Source organism: Panthera leo, chromosome E3, assembly GCF_018350215.1.
Source record: "Panthera leo isolate Ple1 chromosome E3, P.leo_Ple1_pat1.1, whole genome shotgun sequence".
Lineage (NCBI taxonomy): Eukaryota > Metazoa > Chordata > Mammalia > Carnivora > Felidae > Panthera > Panthera leo.
In genome coordinates this window covers 28,482,588-28,510,552 of record NC_056694.1, presented here as the reverse complement: position 1 = coordinate 28,510,552, position 27,965 = coordinate 28,482,588, and the positions used below count along the sequence as shown (strand labels likewise).

At 50.2% G+C, this 27,965-nt stretch overlaps 1 protein-coding gene across 5 annotated transcripts in view; it reads right to left on the bottom strand.

The window, feature by feature from the left end:
• The window catches only part of MYH11 (myosin heavy chain 11), a 122,593-nt gene extending 97,628 nt beyond the window's left edge, over positions 1-24,965 (bottom strand). For all 5 annotated transcript variants that reach the window (XM_042922891.1, XM_042922887.1, XM_042922888.1 and 2 more), the window contains exons 1-2: positions 24,873-24,965; positions 8,438-8,799 (exon numbers count right to left, since the gene is read on the bottom strand). In XM_042922891.1, the coding sequence (XP_042778825.1) occupies positions 8,438-8,782 (345 nt within the window). In that variant the 5' untranslated portion in view covers positions 8,783-8,799; positions 24,873-24,965. The remainder of the gene's footprint in view (positions 1-8,437; positions 8,800-24,872) is intronic.
• Positions 24,966-27,965: the final 3,000 nt, after the last annotated feature.

Genomic DNA, 27,965 nt, shown 5'->3' with positions numbered 1-27,965 from the left:
GCAAATCCATAGAGACAGAAACAGAAACCTGGTTTCCAAGGACTGGGAAGGGCGGGGGGCAGGCCGGGGGGGTGGGGGTGGGGGTGGGGAGGGCAGTGACTGCTCATGGGTGTGGGGTTATAAAAACGTTCCGAAACGAGACAGGGGTGATAACTGCACAACACAGCGAATGTGCTGAAGGCCACTGAATTGTACCCTTGAAACTGGATCTGGTGGTGAATTGTATGTTACATGGGTTTTACCACAATTAAAACAAAATCGTCGTCCTGCCCTACCAAGGGCACAGGAGCATCTGGAAATAATCAGAACAGGGAAAGGGGGTGGAGGCACCCCGCAAACCCTACCACGCGCGCACACGGGAGGCACCATCATCGCTATGGCTGTTCTTTACCGGACATCAGATTGCCCCCTGGGCTGAGGTCACAGCTCAGGGCACAGGTTCCGACCTGCCCCACAGTAACTGCCTTTCCCGAAAGATACCATCAGGGCCGCCTGGGGCTCCAACACCCCCCAAGCACGTCCTCCCTCCAATTCCCCCTAGAAGGGACTCAAGGAAGAGCCAATGGTCTACCTCTGGGCGACCCTCAGGGCAAAGCCAACACCAGAGAGGTTAAGCAACTTGACCAAAGTCACAAAGTGAGACCCTGACAGCACTAAGCCCACCTTGGCCAACTCCCAGGCCTGAGAGCCGCCAGTGAGGCTACCCGACCCCTGCCCATCCTATAGAAAGAGAAACAACACATCATTCGTTCATTCACTTGCTTGTTCATTCAGTGTGCACGTCCTAGACACCGTGCAAGGCTCTGGGGTTAAAGAAGGCAAAGAACACAAGGTCCTGCCCTCAAAGAGACTTCAGCCCTGGCTACAGCTGATCGGAGGAGGGTCTCTCCAGCGCTCAGTCTGCTAAGGGACAATGGTGTGCAATGGTCCCACGTAGAGAGGTGGACAGTGTTCTTCAAAAGGTACAGGACTGGTGGGGGAAGGAGGGAATAATCTCTCAGGTTCTCACCATTGCCCTAAAAAGGCAGGCATGAGGTCACACAGGCCTGTCGAAACATCCATCAGCCATTTATTGAGCACCTACTATGTACAGGTCTGTACTAGACAGGTCTCCACCATGCTGGAGAGAAATAAATCAGAAGAACCCACAGATCAGAGCAGGGACAAGGACATTGAACAATAACATCCGAAGAACCAGGATGGAGCCCAGGGGATTAGGGAAGCAAGGAAGTCAGGGCCCTAACCCACCATGGGGGCGGTCAGAGAAACCTCCAGTGAGGAGGTCTCAAGAGACAAGAAGGGCTTATCCTGCTCAGGAGGTAGCAAAGGCACAGAAGGCAGCAGGGCGAGTGTGTGCGTGCAGCCTGCAAGCAGTGCGGTATTTCTGGAGCATCGAGGAGGGGACAAGCCAGGCTGAGGGGTGAGGCTCCTGCAGAGGCGGGCAGGGGCCAGACTGCACAGAAACGGATGAGTCCACCATCAGCCTGACTCCCTACTCCCCGATCTGATCTTCCAGGCCCCTCCCACCAGAGCAAGTGCCCTGAGGGCGGGACCACCCTCTTCCTCTGCTTCAGTTCAGGCCTGGGCCTTGGCATACAGTAGGTGCTCACTAAATGCTTGCTCAATAAATGACTGAGGGGTAAGCTGATTACAAATCTGCCCTGGAGCAGGGACCCCCGATGTCTTCATCTCTGTGACCCGGGGCTTTGCACTGGGCCGGGACACAGTAGGTGCTGGGGAGATGTTTGCTGAGCTGGTGGCACAGTTGTTCCAGAACAGGGGCTCTGTGTCCCCCACTCATCTGTGTCCTGGTCCCCAGTGCGAAGCCTCCCATAAACTAAGTGCCCAGTCAACGATCACTTGTTTGAATGAACGTCAGCCAAGTCCTACCTCTCCTTCAGGTCTGAATGCCACCTCCAGATCCTTCTGGGCTGTGCCCAGTGCCAACCACAATGCTCATTTATAGCCCAAACCACACCCTCGCCAAGCCCTTGAGCTGGAGGCAGTAAAGGTCAATGGCTAAGGATACAGAATGGAGTACTGAGGACTTGGTTTGAACCCTCATTTTGCTACTTCCTGGCTGTGTGACCCTGGGAAAGTCTCTTAACCTCTCTGAGCCTACTAACCTCAACTACAAGATGACGGTATGTAAGAGATCCTTCAAAGGCTTGCTGTGAGGGTGTGCTCGTGAAGCATTTAACAGAGTGCCTGGTATACAGCAGGTGCTCAATAAACATTAGTGACCATACCATGCTGCCTTGATTTCATGATGACAAAACCCTTGTCAGTCTGGAAGCTTCACAGGTGCTGCTTCTGTACCTCGAGTATGTTCCCCACCCCCCTCAATCTTCCCAGAGCCATTTCCATCTCCTCTTCCAGGGCTCATCCTAAATGTCACCTTCTGGACCACAAGCTGCACATCACAGTTTCTCCAGCACCCAGCGTAGGGCTGTATACAAGGCAGACCCCAGTCAATAGTTGCTGAAGGCAATGAATAAAAGAAAGAATGTGTGGCTCTCCCAAATCCATCACCAGCTTCTGAAAAACTGTCCCTTTCCCCCTGTTTGCCTGGGACACCTCCTGGTGCTAAGCACCCAGCAAGCACTTAACCAGAGCTTCCAGGCAGATCTGAATCTCTGTTCAGCTCAGCGAATCTTTCCAGGGCACGACGACCCGAGGGGAAGGGCTGAGCAGGCATGCCCCCGGCAGGGTGGTCGGGCTGCAGAATCTGGAGGTTTGATCGACAGTGTTCAACCTCCGTTGCCTTCACCAGACCCGCCCGGCTCACCGGCTGGTGGCGGTGTTTCTGCCTCCTCACTGTCCCCAAGGTCCTCTCCAGCTGGTCAAGTTCAGAGGTTTCAATAGCCCCGCCTCCTGTGTCCCGGCCAGCATTTCAGGGCCCCATGCCACCAGCAGGTCCCAGCCACAGGCCCAGGGTTTCCCTCTTGTGACCGTATTAGGAAGTGACTCCAGTTTTTCCCTGACACTTTATATGGTCAGCCACAGAGCTCTGAGCAGGAGTCTGCTCCCACAGCCTGCGGCAGAAACAAGCACCAACGGAGAAAAGTGGAAAGAACACAGGCTTTGAGCCGCACGGGCCAGGGGAGAACCTCAGCTCTGCCCTCATTCATCACCTGTGTGACTCATGGGAGTGGCGGAACCCGAGTCTCTTCTTCCCCATCTTCTTCCCTGTCTATAAAAAGATGGAGACCTGTACCTTCTTTGCCAGACAGAAGATCAGACAGACACGGTCCACCAGGAATGCAATTTCCTGCAGCCTTGATTTGAATGGGAAGAGAGACTAAAAACAACCTAAATATCCATCATCAGGGGGCTAGCTTCCTAATTATGGCATGCTGCCATTAAAAAGAGTATATTTAGGGGCACCTGGACGGCTCGGTTGGTTAAGCGTCTGACTCTTGATCTCGGCTCAGGTCCTGATCTTAGGGTTCGCGGGATCGAGCCCCGCTCTGAGTGCAGAGCCTGCTTGGGGTTCTCTCCCTTTCTCTCTCTGCCTTTCCCCCACTCACGCTCTCTCTCTCTCTCTAAATAAATGAGTAAACATTAAAAAAGAGTGTGTTTGTACATATACATGAATGTACACCAAACCAAATATACATGCATCTGCCTGTATATGTATAAAGTATTTCTGGAAGCCTATGATAGAAACACCAGAGCAGTTCCTCTACAGAAGGGAATCAGAAGGAATGGGGGTGAAAGGCAAAATTCCCGATACACTGATATACTATTTCCTATCTGTATGTGTTACCTATTCAAACCAATGTTTTAAATTCAACTAGATAGTTACAAACAAACACAAGAAAAAGCCACAAGACGTCATGTATGCTTCTTATTTTTAAATATTCTCTCGAGGTCTTTGCATGGATGGCCTCACGTTACTAGAAAGGTTTGAGGCCATGTCAATTCGAAAGATGTGAATAGTGAGTTCGCAGGGCTCAGCAGAGGGTAGGCTCCAGCTGTGTTTTCTTTCTACCTTCTAAGACTCGGTGCAGTCAGGTATCTTTGTCCCACCCTCCAGGACTCTCTGGCACTCAAGAGGCCGCTGCTCATCATCTGCTCTCAGCAGCCCTGGGTGGGTACATCTTCAGGTCACTGAGCCAAGTGTCCAAAAAGAAAACATCATCCCCTGCTTGACTTTGGAAGGAAGGCCTTTCCTTACCCCCTGGTCTTCCTCGAACAGTGACGTAAGAACGAGGAAAATATCCTTTGGGGTTCACAAGTCGGGTATTTGGGCTTGGAAACCCAATCAATCGGAGAGGCCATCCACCTTCGCTCTGGATCAGGTTCCTAACCCCAGGGGCTTGAAACAGGGGTGTAAAGTCCTACTGTTTACAGGGACCGAGCACGTCAGATGGGACTAAAGTAAGCCAGGTAGGAGGAGAGCAATAGGTAGGTGATTAACGACCAACAGTTCTCAGCCTCAGGGTCTGGGAGACAACAGGGAGCAGTGAGGCTTATGCAAAAACAAGGCCCACAGCCCACCTAACAGGATGGCCCAGGGGCTGCTTTTTAAAGCAATGCCAGCAACTGAGATTTTCTTTTTCTTTTTTTTTTTTTTTGGGGGGGGGGCAGTTGGAGAGGAAGGGGGAGAGTGTATCAAATTAACTCCTCCATTTTTAAAAAATTACTCACTCTGGGCCAAAGGCTTACAACCTAGTAGATGCTCAAGAAATCCTAAGTGAAAAGTTAGACTTCTTCCTTCTGTGCACGTAAAGCTTGTCGAGCTCAAAGTTAATGGTGCCCATGGCATCATCCCCACATGCCCCAGCCCACAGCCATCACCTCCTGCTCAAGCCTCCAGACATCCTACAGCCCCTTACCATCCAGGGGTCGTCACTCTGGCCCTGGAGGCAGCCAGACCTTGCCTGAGTCCCAGCAACAGGACCAAGCCCGCCTGAGCCTCAGTATCTTGGTCTCTGAAATGCGGTAAGAGCCTCCGTCTCCCAGGATCATTGGAAGGAATAAATGAGTAGCGTTGAGAAGCACTGCTCCCAGGACCGGCCTTCCCGGCTTCAAGACCCAGCTGTTTCTTATCAAGTTATTTAACTTTTCTAAAACCCAGTTTCTTTTTTTTTTTTTTTTTTTCAATGCATTCATTTATTTTTAGAGAGAGGGAGAGAGAGTGGGTGAAGGGCAGACAGAGAAGAAGAGAGAGAATCCCAAGCAGGCTCTACACTGGCAGGGCAGAGCCCAATGTGGGGGTCGATTCCAGGACCCTGGGATCATGACCCAAACTAAGATCAAGACACTTAACCGACTGAGACACCCAGGCCCCCACCAGTTTCTTTAGCCGCACCCCCCAACACACCCCACCTCTGACAACCCCCCTTCCACAGTGATTCTGAGCGTGACTATCTTCGATGCCTCAGGTAAGTGACATCCTGATTGTTCGTCCTTCTGTGACTGGCTTAGTTCACTCAGTATAATGTCCCCTAGGTTCATCCCTGTTGTCACATATGATAGGATATCCTTAAGGCTGAATCATAGTCTGTTGTACGGATACAGCACATTTTCTTAATCCATCCATCGTGTTAGAAACTATCTCCTGCATCTTCCTTGAGCTCAAGTGTGTCTAATCTTCCTCCTCTTAATTACCAAGCGGCTCAGGGCACAGGCTGAGCCGTGTAACCCCCGGAATCCCACAGCGATGCAAACAGAACACCCAAGAGCCCACAAATCCCCCAGCTGGGCAGGCCAGCCGAGTGTGACACAGGTCCCTCCCTTCCCAGGCAAGTCAGGTCAGGTCTCTGCCTCGGACAGGTCAGGCGCAGAGTGGGAGGTGACCTATGCTGTCACCAGTGGGGTCAAGGACACAACACGCTGGGAAGGACTTGAGATGGGACCCAGGACAGGCAAAGCCCACACTTTACTGATCTTCCTGTGCCTGAAACCCTGGTCTCATCCTCCATATACTAAAAATAGAGCCAACTGCTGAGTGGTCGCGCTAAGCTCCGGGCAGAGGGAACCCAGCGCCCAGAAGGGCAGGTGAGGGTGGGCGAGGACTCGGAATCACCCCCCACCCCGCCCTGCCGTGTGCCAGGATCAGAACCTGCACAAAGATGGCAAGAACCTGCATCAAAAGGCTCATGAACTAGGACCCAGTGGCTTCTATGGACTCTTCTAGAACCAAGAGGACAGCAGTCTTGATTTGAGGTGTACTTTGCAGAACGGAGGGGAAAGTTCTCTTCATTACCAAGGGCAAAACTGGACAGACAGATGGACGGGCACGGGCACACACACACACACACACACACACACACACACACACACACCGGATGCTCCAGCATCACCTGCCAACACCCACCTGCTCTCAAGGGCTGTACCTCCCGCTGTCAGGTGCTTGGAGACTAACTGGCTGTGCCTCCCCTCCCCCGCTTCCTTCTTGATCTCCTCCATCACGGACAACCGGTCCAATTTAAGTGATTAAATTGAGCAGAAAGGAAGGAGACAGGAGTAGGCACGTGGTCACAAGGCCAGGAGGCTTTGCGTCTAATCTGTGCAGGGAAGCATAGCAGCAATTTAAAAAAAAAAATGAATCAAAGCTTCCATCTGTTTGTCAGATTAGATATTCTGGGTCTTGGGACCTTCAGGAGGCCTTCATTTCTTCCTGGTTTCTATTTTGGGCTCAAACGCTGGGTCAGAGGACAGGAGGGGAGATTTACACACAGGCCTGTCCTTGACCTCCCCCCGGGAGAGAACACATCTTCGGTGGGAGACCTGGGAGAACTCCCACTTTACCCCAGCTCCCTGCAGGCTGGCCTCCTTAGAAACGTCCGTCCTGTGCTGACAGCTCCAGGTTGATGGTATTGCCATACAAGGAACAGCTTGGACTAAAGATACTTTCCCTGCTCAGGGCAGTTAAGGACAGGCTTTAGCTCTCTGAGCCTCAGCTTGCTCATCTGTAAAATGGGACAAGCATACTTTTCAGCGGATGGTCTGCTGCTTAAATGAGGTAAGACGTGTCAAGTTACACAACATGGGTTACCCTAGAGATTACATAGCCCCTAAGAGGGTATTTTGGGGGGTTATAATGGAAATGTGGGAATGCTCGGTCTTGACTCATGCAGAAGAAAGAGCGAGCCACTAACCTATGTGCACAGGCTCGTAAATAGGTAAACATGTACCATAGTCACAGAGAAAGACCGAGAACATGGCAACATCTTATCAGTTTGTGATCTCTGGGCGAGGACTGGTTTCTGTGTCGGCTGTGCTTTTCAGAACTTTCTGAATCTCCTGCGATGAACGTGACTTAATTTCCTAATTAGGAAAAAAAGTCTGCAGAGCATTTTTATAGATGACAAGGGGTTTTTTTTTGGTTTGGTTTGCTTTGGTAATTTTCACGCGGCAACATGTAAGGGACGGGGTCGGAGGGCACAATGATGAAGAGACTGTCTTTGCCAATTTGCAAATGATCCAAGAAGCAAGACCCTAACAACGGCATAACCAGCAGTAACACCGAGCGTTGTGAGCGCTGACAATGTGCCCAGAGGCGTGACAAGTGCTTTCTTTTCAGCGTAACCCACTCTGTGAGGACGGTAGTCTTGTTGCGTTCATTTCATAGAGAAGGCAACGAAATGCCAGAGAAATGAAGTAACTCACCCAAGGGATCGGCATGCCCTTTCCGAGAGGCAAAGAGACCGCGTCTAACCTGGAGGGCCCTCTGCCCAGCAGTTGAACACCAGGGGGCCACCGAGGTCCCTTTTGCTCCGGAGAGTGGGTCCAAACCCACAAGGAACCTGCACACCCCCTGAGTCACGTCGTCCCCCATCATCTATCTCAGGCTGCCCCACAGGACTTCCTGCGGGGACAGAAGTGTGCTATGCAATGCAGCAGCCACCAGCCTCAGGTGGCGGTCGAGCACTGGATATTGGCCAGTGCCACCAAAGAGATGCATTCTGACTTCTAAGGAACTTGCATCTAAATTTAGTTAGCCGCAGGTTGCCGATGGCTACCACCGTGGACAGGGCAGCTCTGGTCTGCACGGCCGACCCAGAGGAGTCCCGGGTCCAATCTAGGTATTCCCATTTGTGACAGGGAAGGCCTCCGCAGAACCTAGCCAGACGCCCAGGTCGCCTCCCGCCTGGCTGCCCAGGGGGTCCAGCCTTCCTAAGAGGTTTCGCGTACCTCGTCACCTCCAAGATGTCCCTTGGCACGTCGCATGTGGGGTCACGTGCCATCTCTGCACTTCCTTCACAGGCGGCGGGGGGAGGGGAGTATTCCCATTTCACCTACAGGTAAACTGAGGCTTTGGTGAGTGGCAGCATTTTCTGGTGTCACCGAACTAAGTGGGGTGGGGCTGAGGTCTGGACCCAAGTCTGAACGATCCCACGTCACCATGGGGCCCCTCTCCAACGAAACTTTCCCCCTCCCAACCCGTAGGCCTGCACGAAGGGACTGGCTGTCCCAAGATACTCACGTAGATGAGCCCGGAGAAGTACCTCTCCCTCAGGTTGTGCAGCACAGAGGCCTCATTGAGGCACGTCAGCTCTGCCATGTCCTCCACCTTGGAGAATTTGGGCGGGTTCATCTTCTGGATGTCATCTTTGCCGACCGTCACCTTCTTGCCATTCTCCACCAGCTCCACGATCACCTCGTCCCCTTTCTCCTCCTTGATGCTGGCTGCCTCGAAGCCCTGCTTCTCTGAAGGGACCCAGACCAGCTTCTTGGCGGCCCAGTCGGCCTGGGCCACTGGGCTGTTGACAAAGTTTTTGTCCACAAAGAGGAACTTCTCATCATCGCTGAGCTGGCCCTTCTGCGCCATGGTGCCTGGTTGGTCCCCTGTGGAATAAAGCGACAGCATCAGTATTGGGCCAGAGCCGAGCCCCAAAGACGGTCAAAGCCCTTGCCTCGCATGCCTAGGGAACATTCCGCCAAGTAGGAGGATGTTCCCTGCGGTATGTTTATGTGGCCAAAGAATGGAAACAACTCAAAGTCCCTCATGAGAGGGTCTGCATCATTGCCTATTGTCAGCCATCATGGCACCGGACCCACAAACCACGTTATTTTCATGCGACAAGATACTACTATCCAGGGGTCTCGAAGCAAGAATTAGGTCTACGTGCGTGGACATCCAAAGATGTCCCCGTCTTACTGTTTACTATAAAAATCAAAGAGAGGCGTTCTTCAAATAGTTAAGCCCAGAGATACCATAGGACCCAACAATTCCATTCCCAAGTGTAAACCCAAGAGGAAAGAAGACAGACGTCCACACAAAACCTCGTAGCGAATGTTCACAGAAGCATTCCCCACAATGGCTAACACAGGGAAGGAACCAAGGTGTCCGTGGACAGATAGAATGGATAAATAAAATGCGGTCTATCCATGCAGTGGAATATTATTCAGCCTGAAAAAGGACAGAAGTACTGATCCATGCCGCACCACGGAAGAATCTCAAAAAAATTACGCCAAGTCAAACAATCCAGTCGCAAGGTGTCACAGACTGTATGATGCCCTTTATATGAAATGTCCACAACAGGCAGATCCACAGAGATTCAAGTAGACTGGTGGTTGCCAGGGCCTGGGAGAGTGACAGCTAAGGGGTACAGGGCTTCTTTAGGGGTAATGGCAATGTTCTGGAATTTATTGTAGCTGCAGACGTACAGCTTTGTGAATATGCTAAAAGCCATTCAATTGTACCATTTAAATGAGTGAATTACATGGCACGAGAATTGTATCTCAGTAAAGCTTTTAAAAAAATGAAATAAAGGGGAGAGTGTAAACAGTAGGTATAATACCCCATTTTTATTTTAAAGTATTTAGAATACAAGGCACCTGGGTGGCTCAGTTGGATAAATGTTCAACTTCAGCTCAGGTCATGATCTTACAGTTCGTGGGTTCAAGTGGCACATTTGGCTCTCTCTCTCTCTCCTGTCAGCACAGAGCCTGCTTCATTCAGATCCTCTGTCTCCCTCTCCCTCTGCCCTTCCCCCTTTCAACTCTCGCTCTCTCGAAATAAACATTTAATAAAGAAAAAAAATAAAATATTTAGAATAATACAGGCAAAAAAAAAAATGGAGAAATATGCACTTGAGTATAAGTGTGAGGGGCCTTTCACTTTCTTTTTTAAATGTTTATTTTTGAGAGAGAAAGAGAGAGCGCACAAGTTGGGGAGAGGTAGAGAGAGAGGGACAGACCATCTGAAGCGGGCTCTGTGCTGACAGCTGAGAGCCAGATGTGGGACTCAAACTCACAAACCGCGAGATCATGACCTGAGCTGAAGTCGGATGCTCAACCGACTGAGCCACCCAAGCACCCCTGGGATTTTCACTCTCTATCATTTTTTCCCAGTTTTTTCCATCGTGGTAAAATATACCTAGCACAAAATTTGCTATCAACCATTTTTAAGGGTCACTGCAGTTCAGCGGCATGAAGTGCATTCATGCTGGGGTATAACCGTCACCCCCATCCACCTTGAGAACTTTTTACATCGTGCAGAACTGCAACCCTGTCCCCAGGAAACACTAACTCCCCACTCCCCTCCCCTGGCCCCCGGCAACCAGCATTCTACTTCCCGTCTCTAGGACTCTGCCTGCCCTAAGTTCCTCGTACAAGTGGTGTTTGTCTTTTGGTGACTGGCCTCAGCATCATGTCCTCAGAGTTCATCTAGGCTGGCAAATGTGTCAGAATTCCCTTCCTCTTCAAGGCGGAATACTATTCCGCAGGATGTATACACCCTATTTGGCTCCTCCATTGGTTTGTTGATAGGCTCCTGACTGGCCTCCATGTTTTAGCTATTGTGAATAATGCTACTATGAACATGGGTATACTTTTAATTATGTATTTTTACTGTCTTTGTAGCTTTTTAACTTTTCAAAGTGTTTACTTTTGAGGGAGAGACAGAGAGTGAGCGGGGGAGGAGGAGAGAGAAAGGGAGACACAGAACCCGAAGCGGGCTCCAGGCTCTGAGCCATCAGCACAGAGCCCGACGCAGGGCTCGAACTCCTGAACCGTGAGATCATGACCTGAGCTGAAGTTGGGACGCTCCACCGACTGGGCCACCCAGGCGCCCCTACCGTATTTGGGGTTCCCTAATTTTTTGTTAAACTTATGATCAACAAAAATCGGGTTTGTTTGTTTGTTTGTTTGTTTGTTTTTTACAAAAAGCTTCCAACGGCCACTACACATGAGAAAAAGGTGCTCTCGACCTTGCCAGTAAAGGAAGAATCTGAAAGCAGTGAGATGTTGACTTTCTCCTATCAGCTTGGCTGAGATGAAAACTATCAGTAATTCCCGGTGTTGTCAGGCGTTGGAGGGGCTGGGCCTCTGCACAGGCCACCCTTATGGATGGAAAAACCTTAACATCTCTGCAAACCCTTTCACGTGCAATTCCATTGCTAGGAGTTCAGCCTAAGGCAATAGACAAGGGCTAAGAGACGCACAAGGATGTGGCTTGCGTTTATGCCAAAATTTCACCCTTTTCTTTTAACCTATTCATCCAAGGGCCACTTCCATGCCATAAAATTCTCTCGTTGTAAACGTACAATTCAATGACTTCTAGCAAATTTACAGACTTGTGCATCTATCACTACAATGAAATTTGGAACATTCCCATGACCCCAAAAAAGGCATCCCTTGTGCTGGTCTGCCCACATTCCCCGTTTCCATCCCCAGTCCCTGGCACCCACTCATCTACTCTCTGTCTCTAGGGCTTTGTCTTTCCTACACATTTCCTATCAATGGAATCATACAATAGGTGACCACTGATTGTGCAAAGATATTCATGATGTATGTCCAAGTTAAAATTATGTACAGGGGCACCTGGGTGGCTCAGTTGGTTAAACGTCCAACTCTCAGGTCATGATCTCTCGGCTGGGAGAATGAGCCCCACGTCGGGGCTCTGTGCTGAGCACAAAGCGTGGAGCCTACTTGGAATTCTCTCTCTCCTTCTCTCTCTCTCTCTCTCTGCCTCTCACCTCCTCCCACGCTCACGCACACACGCTCTCTCTCAAAATAAACATCGAAAGATGTTTTAACAATTATGTATAAATAGAAAAACAGACAAACCTCAAAAGCATTACACAGAGCCAAAGAAGCCAGACCCAAAAGTCTCAATGACTTCACTGACCTACAAGTCAAGAAACGGCAAAACCACTACAGCAGAAAGCAGATCAGTAGTTAGCTGCCAGCACAGGGAGGGGAATGGGCTGCCAAGAGGCACAAAGGAACTTTCGGAGGAGGGAGGAACATTTTCTATATTCTGATCATGGTGGTGATTACACATCGGTACGTATTTCTCAAAACTCACTGGGCTGTATGTACACTTAAAAGCCAGTGAATTTTTTAAAAAATGGTGAGTTTTACTGTATGTAGATTATATTGTAATAAAGCTGATTGAAATATTTATAATAATAAATATATTTATAATTATATATGTGTGTGTGTGTGTGTGTGTGTGTGTGTGTGTGTGTGTGTGTGTATACATATTTAAAAGTCTACAACACTGAGCCTGGCTGGCTCAGTTGGTGGAGCTTGCGACCCTTGATCTCAGGGCTATGAGTTTGAGCCCCACGTTGGGTGTAGAGATTACTGAAAAAATTAGTCTAGAATATTGTATGCTAAAATATTAAACTATGGTTCTATCTGGTCCAATATGGCAGAGTTTGAACATTAGTAAGAAAAATAAAGCTAAGAACGGAGAGATGAATACGTTTAAACCCATGAGGCATGATGATTAAAATAAATTTTAAAGGCCAGCCAGGTAAGATGCTGGGGAACCAAGACGTTATTTTGCAAACTGGTAACGAATGGGGGGCGGGGAGGGAAGCAAAACCTTGATTCTGACTTCCCTTAGTTCCTCGAGGTCACTAAGTAATTGACAAAGAAAAGTCTGTATGTACAACTCCAGGTCAGTGACCGTCGTCTCCACATGAGGAGCCCATGCTTCCTCCCACCGTCTGGATGTGTCCACGAGGCAGGTGCTGAGGCAACAGACCCTTAATGTTCTGTCTAGCAGCCCGTTCCAGACCATTCCTGCAGGAGCTGCCCCTGCCCTAGTAACATTTGCTGCCAGCCAGCTCCTCCCACCTGCCCCAGCGGTCCTCCCCCACCCACTGCTGCTGTGCCTCCAGGAACTAAGACATAGGCTGAGTTAGGATGTATGGCCACCAGGACATACTGTGTGGTTGACGCCCTACTTCAGCAGAGAAGAATTCACAGCTCCTGTGAGTTCACCAAAATAACCCCCACATCTCACTAATGGGCAGCCAACTCCTGAGACACAGACTACAAGGCAGGAAAGGACAGGCAAGTACTCCGACCGCCCCTCTTCTCCTTCAGGGGTGAAAATAACAATGATAAGAAACTGATAAGCTCAGAGGGGGTGGTTACTTTTCCCCTGAGTCATGATCTAGTAGCTCATTTTTAACAAGATGGAGAAATGAGCAAATTATTCCCCAAATCTGAATAATCACTTCATCATTCAAAAGGAGTGAAACGAAGAATTGCAGACAGACACATGGCCCTGGGTTTAACAATCACATTACCTGCATTTTTAAATTCTTACGGGTTTTGCTTAGGACATCATCCCAAGAGCATCCCACTCCCCCCACCAAAACCTCACTTTAAACTGACGTTAAAAAAATACTCCTGTCTAGGGCACCTGGGTGGCTCAGTCATCAAGCGTCTGACTTCGGCTCGGGTCATGATCTCACAGTTCATGAGTTCGAGTCCCACGTCTTGAGCTCAAGCTCAAGCCTGGCTTCTCTCTCTCTCTTTCTGCCTCTCTCTCTCCCTCTGCCCCTCTTGGGATGCTCTCTCTCTCTCTCTCTCTCTGCCCCTCTCTCACTTGCACCCACGGATTGGCATTTTTAACAAGTTCCTGGGTGATGATGAGGAATGTGGGTCTGGGGTCTATACTTTCAGACCCACGGTGTAAGATGAAAAGTGGATAGAGCACTTTACCATGGATACATCAGGAGGGGGTCACCTAAACGTGTTAATCAACATTAACCATCACAGTAAGGAGTTGATCAGAACGATGTGCCCCCAGATGGGATGCCATAGAAAGTGCCTCTACCACCAAGGAAATATTCTTCCAGAAATGAAAAGGGGTGGGGATGGGGGCCAAAGCAGGCAGAGCCTCTGGGTCCAACACCCCAGGAAACGCGAGGCACAGGGAACACACTACATACTGTCATGGGGGGAAGGCGGGGGGGTGCAATGAAATCCACAGGCGGGAAAGCATAAGACAAATGACTCCATTTCTTTAAGAACATACAGAAAAAAAAGGAGAGAAATTTATAAACTAGAAGCGGGGGGCGAGGGGGTTTTGAGACGCAGAGGAAAAGCTGGAGATGAAGACAAAGCCCAGTTTGATCATTACCAAAGTGGAGCGCTAGGTGCCTGGGGGGGTGTCCTAGTGACCTCTCTACTTGGGCATATGTTGGAACGTTTTCACAATGAAAAAGTCAAACAAGGACAATAAAAGACTAACAGGGAGAGAGGAAGGGGAAGAAACACACATTCTCTCCCCACAACGCACACATACAGGGCAAATCAGAAGCAAGGGCAATTTCACATTTTTAAAAAGCCACCCCTGGGGCTCCCGGGTGGCTCAGTCGGTTGACCTTCTGACTTCGGCTAAGGTCACCATCTCACGGTTCATGAGTTCGAGCCCCACACCAGGCTCTCTGCCATCGGCACAGAGCCCGCTTTAGATCCTCTGTCCCCCTCTCTCTCTATCCCTCCCCTGCTTGCGCTCTCTCAAAAAAATAAAGAAACCTTAAAAAAATAAAATAAAATAAAAAGCCACCCCTCACATGGAAAGTTTTGAGAAAGTGAATGCGGTTGTAAGAAAAAACAAAGTCCCGACCCATGCCTCCAGAAAGAAAAATGTAGGAGATAATCAAGAAAAATCAAACATTAACACAATATCCTTTATATTAGGGAAACTGTTAAATTCTTCGGTGTGACAATGGCACTGTGGTTCCACCTATTTAGGGTCCCTTCTGGGGCGCCTGGCTGGCTCAGTCAGAAGAGCACGCAACTCTTGATCTCGGGGTCATGAGTTCGAGCCCCACCCTGGGCGTAGAGATCACTTAAATGAGTAAACTTTTAAAAAGTATTTAGGGTGCCTTCTTTTCAGAGCCAGTGGGAAGGAGTTGTAGCTGAACTAACAAACCTGGGGTTGAGGGATGGGGTGCCTCAGGTGGGTTAAGCTGTTCCATTGACTTCTGCACGCTTGGCCTTTTTCTTTAAAAGGAAAAATGCTACTGTATCACCTGCGTGCCACTGTCTTCCGTGTGTAAGCCGTATCGCTGTCACACGCCTCCCACTTGGCCCGTAGGTCATTGCCGGGGCCAAGTCTTCTGAATACCAGCAGGGGTAGTCAACACTCATAGCGGGGTCAGCAAGTAACATCAGCACGCTGTTGGGAATCTCGAGTTACGGTCAGCTCCCCCTAACAGATAAGGACACAGAGGCCCAGAGAGGTGACGGCATCTGCCTGAGGTCACACAGCTCAATGGTAAGAGAGCCAGGTTCTGAGCCCACGTCTGATTCCACAGCCCCTGCCCTTCTGCCTCCCATGTGAGCCCGATGGGCTTGGCAGAAGCTCGACGGAGAATTTGCAATAAATGAACCGACCCTAGCAGTTACCCACCCAACACAGTGCCTCATGTGCACATTTGAACCAAGAAGGCAAACGCAAAAAAGGACATACTACGTGATTCTGTTTATAGGAGGGTTCAAAACCAAGCAAAAATGTCCCTATGGTGACACAAGTCAGATGTCTTAACTGGAAGAACAGAAGCCGAGGGGGGCTTATGGGGCTGATGTTCTGCTGCCCTTTTTTTTTTTTTTTAAGTTTATTTATTTATTTTGAGAGAGAGTGGGAGAGGGGCAGAGAGAGAGGAACAGAGAGAAAATCCCAAGCAGGCTCTGCACTGTCAGCTCAGAGCGCAATCTGGGGCTCAAACTCCCAAACCTGGAGATACGACTGGAGTGGAAATCAGGAGTTGGACACTTAACCCGCTGAGCTACCAAGGCGTCCCCGTGCACTTTTCTGATACAAAGTATATACTTCCATGAAAACTTCTGGTTTCCTTTTTTCTTCTTTATGCTAAAACACACATTACAGAAAATTGACCACCTTAACCATTTGAGTGCACAGTTCAGTAGTGTTAAGTACACTTCTGTTAGTGTGCAATGAAACATTTTTAAAATAGTACCAAGGGGCACCTGGGTGGCTGAGTGGGTTAAGCATCCAATTTCAGCTCAGGTCATGATCTCACGGTTGGTGGGTTCGAGCCCCGCATCGGGCTGTCTGTTGTGAGCACAGAGCCCACTTCAGATCCTCAGTCCCCTAACCGTGCCCCCCCCAGCCCCTCCCCCGCCGGTTCAATCACTCACACAATCAATCAACTAAAAATTATAAAATAGTTTCTAAATATACTCAAGAGGGCTGGGGGGAAAGTTCTGAGCAACATGTCAATGAACTGGGTTGCTTCTAATTGCAATGTTGGTCAGCTGCCTTAAAAGTCAGAAAAACACCAAAAAACACAACAGAAAAATACAAGGACACAGGAATCCCCATTGCCAGGAACTCTGTCTAATCTAAGAATCAAAAACACAAACAAGACCGAGTGTAAAGAGTCCGTCTCTGTCCAAAAAAGGAGACAGAGAAGCTGGCTGGCTTCCTCAAGGCTTTGCTGTTTCTAACAGTTACGATGCACGAAATCTGCTTTGGTCACAGGCAAGAGGAAGCCTGGCTTCACCCGAGAACAGCATTTCCCAGAGTGTGCTCCCTGGAACCCTAGTCCCTTGAAATATTAAGGGGTGGGGGTTGGGTGGGATTCAGGGAGATTGAAATACTCTTCGAAAGAAAACGACTCTGTGGTTAAATCTACTGGCAAAGTGCTCCCTCCCCCCACCCCCGCCCCACCCACATCCCCACCCCCCACCTGTGCATGGAAAGGCAGGACAATATCAGGACATCCAAGACTTTGGCAGGTCCTAAAACCCGAAAGCGATTTTACTCCTTTAGACCCAAGGCTCCCCAAAACATTTGGCCACAGACCTCTTTTCCCACCAAACACCAATGAAATCTCACAAATATGCCCTTGAGAAAATGTAGTGAGCCTAGCAAGTTAATAATATTAACATTAGTAATCAGAGCCGCTAAATCTTTATTGGGTACCAGCTATTGTCTCCTTTAATCCCCTCAGAAACACTATAGGGTACACCATCAACTCTGGTTTACAGAAGAGGATACGGAGGCACAGAGAGGTTAAGTAACTTGCCCATCATGGCACAGCCAGCTATGGTGGAATCTGAATAAAGGTATATTTTCAAGGTGATCTTTCCTGCTTTGTCTTCTTTGAAACAGGCAGAACATTTGAGGACAGGAAATACAGGCGCACCCGAGAAACATCCTGCATCAGTGTAGAAGGCTCCGGATAATTTGGCTTAATCGTTATAAGGACGTGCCTCAGCATGCACCCAGAGCCTTGAGTTTTCAAAAATTTGGGACGGTGACAACCAGGTAAAAAAAAAGTCCCAGGTGGGGCATTAGGGGAGGCACTGGGAGGAAGAAAATAAAAAGGTAGCTTGCAAAATAACAGCAATGATCAGGGGCCCAGTTCCAGTCAGAGGACTCTCCTTGTGCTAAGTGGAAACAAAACCTGGTCTCCTGTTCCCTGCTGTGGTCCTTACTTCCAAGGAGGTTTTTCGTTTATGGTTTTTTTTTTAAGTTTATTTATTTATTTTGAGAGAGACAGAACGCGAGAGAGAGACAAAGACAGAGAGCACAAGTGGGGGAAGGGCAGAGAGAGGGAGAGAAAGAGAGAATCCCAAGCAGGTTCCACACCACCAGTGCAGAGCCCGATGCGGGGCTCGAACTCACAGACCACGAGATCGTGACCTGAGCGGAAGCCGGACGCTTAACTGACTCAGCCACCCAGGCGCCCCTCAAATAGGGGTTTTCAATCCTGACACCATGGACGCTTGAGGCCGGTCAGTCTTTGTGGGGGGAGGGGCTGTCTTATGCATTCTAGGCTGTTTACAGCATCCCTGTCCTGTACTTACTAGATGCCAGTAGCTCCTCCCCTTGTCAGTTTCTTTCTTTTTTTTTTTAAAGTTTATTAATTTTTGAGAGAGACAGAGACAAAGTGCGAGCGGGGGAAGGGCAGAGAGAGACGAAGACACAGAATCCGAAGCAGGCTCCAGGCTCTGAGCTGTCAGTACAGAGCCCGACGCGGGGCTCGAACTCACGAACCATGAAATCATGACCTGAGCTGAAGTCGGACTCTTGAACCAACTAAGCCGCCTATGCGCCCCCGGCCCTGCCAGTTTTAACAACCCAAAGGCCTCTGGACATTGCCAGATGTCTCCTGGGGGGTGGGGCGACATCGTCCCCGGTGAGAACCACTGCTTTAGAAGAAAACCCAGGACTCTCTGCAGAAGACAGTTAAGGCCTGGAAGGCCAAGTGCTGGAGGTGACACGGGGGCAGTGAACACATCCCAAGACAAAACGCAGACGCCCAGAGGTCGGGGGCTGAAGGGGCACCTGCAGGGGTATTAGCAAGGACAGATGGACAGTAAGGACGCTTCAGGGATCGAGGGGTGCTCTCAAACTTTTTGATGAAAACAAAGGACTCTGTGGCTATGAGGTCAGCAACGTGTGACACAACACGGCTCAGTGTGTCCGCTGTGCACGCGGTCCTGATTTCCCCGCCAACACCACACAGCTTCATTCTTTCAGCACAAACAAGCCGTTCTTCAGCCTCTGTGAAACCACCCGGTTACAAGTCCCAGGTCCGCCATGAATTCGCGGGGTGCCTGTGGCCAAGTCACTCTCCCCCTCTGAGCCTTGCATGTTTCATCTGGGGGGAGAAAGTGGGCTGGCCTGACATTGACATTCTATGGGATCTGTGATTCCGTATCAAAGGGCTGGAATCGGACCACACAAGACCTCTTGTTCAGCTTGGTGTGTTTTAACATCAGCTTTATCTTCCCCAGAGGGACGCAGGGGTAAAAAGATCCTGCCCTTTCTGCTTCCGCACTAATAAAAAATGAATCAAATACCCCAGGGCCCGAATAGTATAGGATTTGCACATCATCACGCCTGGTCGACAGCTTCCCTGAAGACTTTATTGCCAAGGGGCCGGCTCAAGAGCTTGGACCACAGACACAAACCTAAGTTTCCCCAGGGGTCACGGGAGCAATTGGGCCGAGAGCCCTCTTACCCCGCCTAGAGATGGTGGTAGCTCCTTCACTCCAGCCGGGGTCACCTCATGAGTATGTGGACCCTGAACTTCCAGGCTTGCAGTCGACCCAGAAGTCTGACTTTAGGTGCGAAACAGCCGCCACTCAAGTTAAATCATCGCACAGTTTAAGCGCCGTGCAGACGAAATGAACGCCCTCTGAGCCCGGTCTAGGACACAGTCCACCAGCTGGAAGGACCTCCGCATCGGAGAAACTAGTTCAAGTCCTGGGGCAGGTGTGGAAGGAGCCGGGCATGTAGAGGGAAACAGGAGAGGGTCCAGGATCCTTACATGCATCAGTTCTCTCTGCCCCAAGCTGTCTGCATGAGACAATTGGATTCTAAATCTGTTATTGGTAATAGCCACCGTAATTACTGGGCCCCTTCTATTCATGGGGTATCGGGCCAGGCCATTTATTAAATACCCCAGCTCGCTATGTGTCCTAAGTGTTCAGCAAGGTGAGCATAATTTATTATTCCTGTAAGATTACAGAGGTCCTGGAAAGTAAACTAAATTAAAAGCCTTCTCTTACAAAAGCTGGAGTCTGGATTTAAACCCAGATTCACCTGACGCCCAATCTACTCTTAGCAGAAAAGCTCTTGCTTGCTTCAAGGCCTGGCCCCCTCCGCACTCCCCCCATCAATCATACCACCCCCCACCTCCCCAGGGTGTGATCCCAAGGAAGCCCAACTTCACCTTAACAGGAAAAAGGCGAGCAGTGGACCATTTCACTGTTGCTTTGGGACATCTCCCCTGACTTAAATACTGTGTTTAAAGTAACTCCAGGGCACCTGGGTGGCTCAGTCGGTTAAGGGTCTGACTTCGGCTCAGGTCATGATCTCACAGTTTTTGAGTTCAAGCCCCACTTCGGGCTCTGTGCCAATAGCTTGGAGCCCGGAGCCTGCTTTGGATGCTGTGTCTCCCCCTCTCTCTGCCCCTCCCTGGCTCATGCTGCCTGTCTCTCTCTCTGTCTCTCAAAAATAAATAAACATTAAGAAATAAAGTAACTCCAGAAGGAAGTTTTTTAATTAGTAGAGTGAAATTATTTTTCTCTCCTACCAAGAGAACTTGGTTAGCAAGAGACACGATATAGCTCCTATGAAGAACACTTTTGGGAAAGAGAGAACTGGTCATTTCCGGCCCTCAAAGCCCCAGGGTATTTTGTATCTTCCAGCCCTGGCATAACGTGCTTACAATTAATGTACAGTCTCGAATGTGACAGACATTTCTCAATATCTATCCATTTTAAATGCACGTGCCCTTTGACTTGGCCATTGCATTGCTGGGAATTGATCTTACAGATAAATTCATGTAATTAGACAAAAATAGATATAGGATGTTCCCTGAAACACTCTAAGTGATGGGGAGCAGCTGGTATGTTTCCATAAGGGGTTATTTCAGTAAGAAGCTGTACTTTCCAATAATAGAGGATTATACAGCTGATTTTTAAACATGCCAAAACATGCCGGTAGAGAAAGATGTTGAAGATCTACAATTAAGTGGGGAAAAAAAATCCTAATGTCCGGAATGCCAGTTTTTTTTTTTCTGACAAAAAGGAAATTCGACGTAGCAAAGTTTTGGAAAGATACCCAAGAATACACTGACCGTGATTACACCTAGGGGGTAAGGAAGAGTCGAGAGGGCAAGGAGGAAGGGGCTCAGGGAGACAGGCATTCTACGAGGAGACGGGGGACTGGCAATCGTGACCCCAGATCAGGACCCAGCGGTCTCAGACCGGGGCCCCTTTTGAGATTCTACGTCATCTGCTCCACGGTTCGCTTCACCAGGGGAAGGAAGGAACGGGTATAGTAATGGGGCAAGTTCAAGCCTGCATGAGTGAGCAGGGGTCGAGTCCTGCGGGCCCTTTCTTGGGGACTTTGATGAGGGCTGTTCCATCCAAACCCTCGAATCACTAATGCAGGTTCAAGGTACGGGACTCCCCTGTGCAGGAGCAGTGGACAGCACTAGCTAGTTCCTCCCTCACCTGAGCCTTACAAAATTCCTGCAAATTCCCGCTTGGCCTTCTCCGAACTCAGCCTTTCCTCCAACGTGTGGCCATGGCTCCACTGTTTAAAGGTCAGGGGAGGAGGGCGGAGAGACCCCAGGGAGCCAAAGAGCCACCTGAAAAGCCAGATAGGTTCCCATTCCTAGGAGAGCCCTTCCAGGATGCCATCATGGCCCGAAATGAATCACAAATGGGCCAGTAGAACTGGAATGTGCCTGGCGTAGGGGAGCAAGTGTGGCCATATTCAAGTAGAAGGTTCTAACTACCACCTTCATGCCAAATAGGGATTGGGATTATGGAGGCAGGACACAAAAGGAAAATAAGGGAAAAGATTCTCCTTTACAGAAAGGTCACACGATAGGCTTGCTGTGCCACATGAAGCACAATCCTTAAGGTCTCTGGGCACGTACGTGATAAATAATCACCCACTGAAGTGAGGCAGAGGCCAGGCGATGTTACCCCCTTCGTGTGCATTATCCCACTTAATCCTCCCGACAGGGTAATCCCTTGGGCTCTAGAGTTACAAAGAGCTCTGCAGGATCCAGTCTTTCTCCTGGGCCAGTCAAGCTATCCTGAGCAAGTTATTCAGACCACAGTAGTAAAAAGGGGCCAACAACAATATCTCCTCCCAAGGGTTGTTGCGAAGATGGTAACACGATGCCAGTTAAGGGCTCAGCATGTCGACTGGCCAAAGCGCTCACCAAACATGAGCTATTCTCCCCACCCCACCCCCATTTTTCAGATGGGAAAACGGAGGTTTGTGAAGTCCGGTGTGGAGGATTTCCAAACTTGCTCATGACATTCTAGGATTCCAGCGGATTTAACAGCGGACTTGGTTTTCCGGAAAAATCTCACACGGATCTGATTTGAGAATTACACGGAAATCCATTTCAATTTCCAACAGGGCATCCGCCTGCTTGGCCCCGATGTGCTGAAGAAAGAAGAGACCCTTCCTCCTCCAAAATAAAACTGTCAAGAAAGGCCGTGTGAGTGCCCAGCGAGAAGGCACCCTTCTTCGAACCTGGAAGAATGCCCTCACCAAGAACCGAGTCTGCCAGCTCCTTGATCCTAGACATCAACAGCCTCCAGAAAGTTCCCCTGCAGGTCCCTAAGATCACAAGTCCTAATCTAACTGATTTAGTCAGTAATGAGCACCAAATGCTGAATAGGAGACCCAGGTCCTTGGAGGTGAATCAATTCGGATGGCGGTCGGTCAAGTCATGATTCTGACTGGCTGGTTTGGCCAAACCTTGGTGGGGCAGAGCTCCGGGAAGAGGGAACACAGAGGAGACCATGCCAGAGGAAGACACGGAATTAGGAGACTGTGGGGGCCTGCCCCGAATGAAGAGTGTTAGAGAAATTCGTTACAGGATTGGACAGTAATCCTTATGGTCTTGTGGAGCCTTGGAGTTAGTTAACTGCCACTGCGATATGGTCTGGCAAAGATAATCACCAGGTATTGTTTTCTACTCCTATCTTGGAAAGCAGTAGTTTAATAAACCCGAGTGGCTAAAAACATTTTTTGAATTAAAAAAAAAATTCCCAATAAGAGAGGAGCAGGGAAAAATAATCCTCCTTTCCTCCCAAATGTCTTCTCCTCCGGGCCCCTCCACTTGTTCCCAAATGGGAAGGACAAGGGCCAAGAAATCCCCCAGAGTCACGACCAACAAAGCTGTGTTACGACGCTAATTTGCAAGCGAGCCGGGTATGGCCTCATGGAAAACACTACCATACATGGCCATGTTTGCCTCAATCTCAGCCCTCGGACAGAAAAGTAATGGTAACAAATCCATAACAAATACCTTGTACGGAAGAACATGTCTATTTCAGATGCGAAAATAAAAAACCACGGTGTGTACCAGGCGAGCCCCAGAAGCTTCTTGGAGAAAGCTCGTCTAGTTCATGAGTTAGACTCTTGGGATGGCAGTCTACCCATCGGCCCCAGCTAGATTACCACACCACCAGGGGACAAACGGTGCGTTTTATTTTAAATTCCCAAAAGGTCAGCTTATGTTTTCTCCAGAGAGAAGATGATAAACCCTTGCTTTCCGGAAGCATGTGGTCCCCCCAGAAACTTGACTCCAAAAGACGTTTTGTTCATGGTAAAGACAAAAGGTGGTGGGTCAAGATCACATAGCCTTGGTATCAGACAGACCCAGGAATGGATTCCACCACTTGCTAGCTGTGTGATGCTGGGCGAGTTACTTAACCTCCCTGAGCCTCAGCTGCCTTTTGACTAAACAGTCATCATGGTGCCTCCTTAAAAGGTTATTGCAACATTTAGATGAGATAAATTAAATCAAACACTGCTACAGTGCCTGGTACATAAGTATCCCATCAGTGGTGGCTATCTCAATGGAAAAGCACCAAGGGAAGACTTCCTTCCACAGAAATTCAACCTCCTATTTTACACCTTGCCATCCAATGCCTTTCAGCCCAGCATCTTCCAGTTCCCTCTCTGTAAAAACAAAACAAACAAAACAGAAAAACCTCTCCATTGGTATCTTTAAGGAAACTAAACCAATCCAGAAGACGAAGCAAAACACAACTATGCAAATCGGTTTACTAACAATCCACCTGCCTTCCCTTGGCCAAACCCTGGCCACTTAACCATTTAATCTCTTAGTTCTTAACACTGTAACCAAACCCTCTCCTTGGGTTTCTAACTATTTTCTCTAACGTCTTGATAAGCATAGCTTTGAATGGCGCCCTTCCTCAGGCAGCAAAATCCCCACCAGCTCTCTGTGCAGGGGGAAAACTGAAACAGACATCAGCCAGACTTTTTCTCACTTTGGTCCACTTTGTGGGGACGTTCAGAGCAACATGGGTGCCAGCTACTCACAGGAAACCCCAGGGCACTCTTACTTAACACACCTGCAGGTCATGGATGCAAATCGAAACTGTCTCATCTGCCTGGGTATTTGAAGCCCTTGGGGTCAACCTGGATAAGATTTTTTTTTTTTTTTTTTTTAACTTTGTAACGGGGGAGGGGAGTCTGGAAGAAAACTGGGCTGTGATAAATCAACTGCATCATAACCAGCCCTCCCTCTCTAGGGTGATCAACAAACACATCCTCTAAACTGATGAAAAACGCACTCCCCTTTCTGCTAAGCATCTGCCCACGTGTTTTTCACTGATTTAGCACGTTTTCAACAGAATTAAGCCAGGCTTCCAAATCCACTCAGAGCGTTACTTTGCCCGCCTCTGTGATTGGAAATGACTTTCTAGGGAAGTTCAGCTGTACTTTATCTGTGCCTAGAATAAAAATTAGAAGCCAATGGAAGCTGCTCCTCTGAGATTTGAAGGGATCACATCTCCCAGATGTGTCTCATAAGAATCATCTGGGATTCCTCCTTTTTTTTAAGTACAGTTTTTCTGGAGATTCAAGTGTAACTGGAGGTGAGCCCGGAATTTTTGTCTTTAACAAGTACCCCCAAGGTGGCACTTCTGGTTGGCCACCTGGGGAGATGGAGGTTTGGGGAAAACCTAGGTTGATGAAGCAGAGAAATGAAAACTGTGAATCCCCACCTCCTCACCAGAGTCCTTGACCGGATGACAAGGATGGCAACAGAAACACCTTGCTGCTCCCCAGGCCCTGTAGGATGACCCCTACCCAGCTGCCCACCCCCCAGTGCCACCCTACTTACAGATCTCCAACTGGGGGGACAGCGGAGAAGAAACCGGGTGGAGATCTCAGATCTGGCACACCTCCCAGGCAGGGGCGTCCAAATCTCCCGGCTCGCCCGGGAAGCCTCTCTTTATAGACCCGGAGCTGCCCCCGGTGGGAAAGAGGAGGCGGCCCGGGGGGGAGGAGGGGGGAGGGTCCCAGGCTGCTGGCTCCGCAGCGCCCCCTGCAGGGCCCGGGAAGCGCGGCGTTTTGTGCCGTTCCTGGCCTCACCTGCGGCGGCGCTGGGACAGGGGCGCACACGTGGCGGGGACCCAGGGGGCTGTGGCGCTCCCCGCAGAAGAGTTCGGGCCGGTGTCTCACACCGCACCCCCCCCCCCCCAACCCGGCTCTGGGACACTCACCGAGGCTATGATTCCCAGAGCAAGGGGCCGAGCGATCAGCGTCTGGGAGCGGGGAGGGGAGTTGCTTGAGAAGGTCTCCCTTCAGTCAGTGCACGACCCCGATTTTAACCGCTTCCTTCCCCTCGGAGGGGGCAAATGTGGGGGTCTGAATTGCCACCTCCCAGCCCCGCTCCCCCTTTTATTCGCCATCCAGTGCCTGGAAAGGGGGCCGGCCGCACTGCATGAAGGGTAGAGGAAGGGGATTTTTTGAACTTTGCAAAGTGCAAGGCAGGAGCCCCCGACGGCTGGGAATCGTTTGGGAAGGGGAAGTTTTTATTTTTCCCAACTTGCTATTCCACCTCCACCCACAAGAAAAAGTGGGGGGTGGGGGTGGGGACCCAACAACCTGCTGCAGGGACTTGAGGCCCGGATGTGCCATTCGCTGACTGCCTGACCTCAGGCGAGTCACTTCCCTGCTCTGAGCCTCAGTCTCTGCAGCGGAAAAATGGGTGTGTGTGTGTGTGTGTGTGTGTGTGTGTGTGTGTGTGTGTGTGTGTGTGTGTGTCGGGGAGGGTATATTTACGTAACTTGCAAGGTGTGAGTCAGGATGCAAAGAGAAAGTGGGTGCGACCCTGCCCTTGCAAGTTCCCAACTCTTCTTCCCCCGCCCAAGAAGTTCCTGCAAATGAAGAAGCTGCTTAAAACTTCACCCCTGCTCCCCTCTCTCTTAGGACCCCTCCCCCCCCCTTCTCTGCCTGCGTCTGTCAATCTGTTCGTCTCTCTCGCATACTTCTGATGGCAGTGACTCTCCATCACTCTTTCTTCCTGCCTTGCGGTCACTCTGCATGTCTCTGTCTCTCACTTTCTCCTCTGTCTCCCTCTGCCTCTGGCCTGTGTCTCTCCCGACCTCTCCCGCGGTCTCTGGCTTTGTGTCTCTCCCGGACGTCTCCCACTGTCTCCCTCTATCTCTGGCCCTGCGTCTCTGGCTCCGGCTCTCCGTCGCCGGCTCTCTCCCCGGCTCTCCGTCTTCTCCCGGGCTCCGTCGCCCGCACGCACACAGGCCATAAAAGGAAGCCGAGGCGGTGGGCTGGCCCCGCGCCAGGCCGGGGACCCGCGCGCCCCGCTCCCCGCCCCGCACGGGCCCCGGGTCCCCGGGCCGGTCCTCCCTCCGCGGGCGCGGCGGGGGGCGCTGGGCGGGCGACAACCCAAAAAGGGCAGGCGCGGGCGCCTTCCTGCAGGAATCCCCAGCGCCGCATACCAGCCCGGGGCTGCCCGCTCCCCCTGACTAAATATGGTGCGGAGCGGCCTCCCGGCGCGGCGGGCGCGGGGGAGGGCGCGCTGCCTCCGGCCGCTGCGACTGCGCCGCGCGGGCCCACGTGGGCCCCAGCTACTCCCAGCCACAGGGCTTGGGGAGGGGGTCGGAGGAGCTGGGAAGACCCCCGCCGGGCTCCCGGCTTCGTACGCACCCCACCTAGGTCCACAACCCCTCCCTGGGTAACCGGATCGGATGGGGGAGGGGGCTTGCCTGATCACCCCCATTTTGCAGGTGAGAAAACTGAGGTCCCAGAGCAGCGAAGAGATTTGCCCAGGCTCCCGATGGGACTGGAGCCCACCGTTGCCATGATTCGCTTCCAGAAGGACTTTAAAGGGAAAGGGAGATGCCCAGGTGAATTGGCCTGCAGGCTAAAGACAGGTCTCCGAGGTTAGTGGCCGGTGCCCCCTTTGTAGCCGTTCCGCCAGGAGCCGTTCCTTTAACTGCTCCGTGCCTCAGTGTCCCTATCTGTGAGATGGGAAGAGCAGCAGTTACCTCCTGGCTGTTGGTAAACAGTCGTTGAGATGATCCATGTGAAAGGGACATATTGTGCAGCTTCCTGTTAGCTATTATTCCCAGCCAACTTGAAACCACAGGCCTTGGGTGCCTGATGGCGAGGGCAGGCCTGTCCCCCCTCCAGCCACCCCGCTCCCCAGAGTATCTCAGACCCTCTTGATCACTTCCTCAGGCTCTGCTGCTTTCTGAAGCCTGCTCTCTCTCTATTCTGAAGCCACAGAATAGTCCGTGAACTGAGCCTGTGTTTTCTCAGGGAGGAGCACAGAGCGACAGAATCTTTGCCTCAACTACCTTACTGGGTTGTTAAACGGGACAACATATGTGAAGGCCTTATATAAAGCATTCCATACCTTTCTGGTACGTTCTATCAGTGCTCAGGGACAGTCATTCATTAAATATGTGTCCAGTGTCAAAGCTCAGATGTTTGAATCTTCAAAAGTGCATTGTTACAGTAATTAAAGCAAATGCCTGTTTTATTTCTCATGGCTCAAAAAGCCAGTTATTTTAAGATCAAGGGGGAAAAATACTTTTAAAAAAAGTGTTACTCTGAGAGCTGTCCAGTAAGTTTCCTTGGCTTGTCTTTTCTTTGAGGTGCTGTGTAATGGGAGTTTCCATAAACTCATGAAACAAGACGGCAGAGGGGAAATTTATCTCTCGGAGTCTTTTCCTTTTAGCAAAAAAGCTCAAAAATGTGATTGTCCCCCAGTTTTTAATGATATCAAAGATCGGGGTCAACCGACCTAATTATGTAGAAGGGTATCAGCGCTCAAGGCCTCCAGCCCAAGATTTGCACAGGACCATGCCTTCTTGTGAATGAAGGGATGTCATTCCTGGCCACAAGCCTGGCTCGATCGCTCTTGCAAAAAGGCACTTCTGTTTCAGTCATGACGGCTCCACACTTCTCC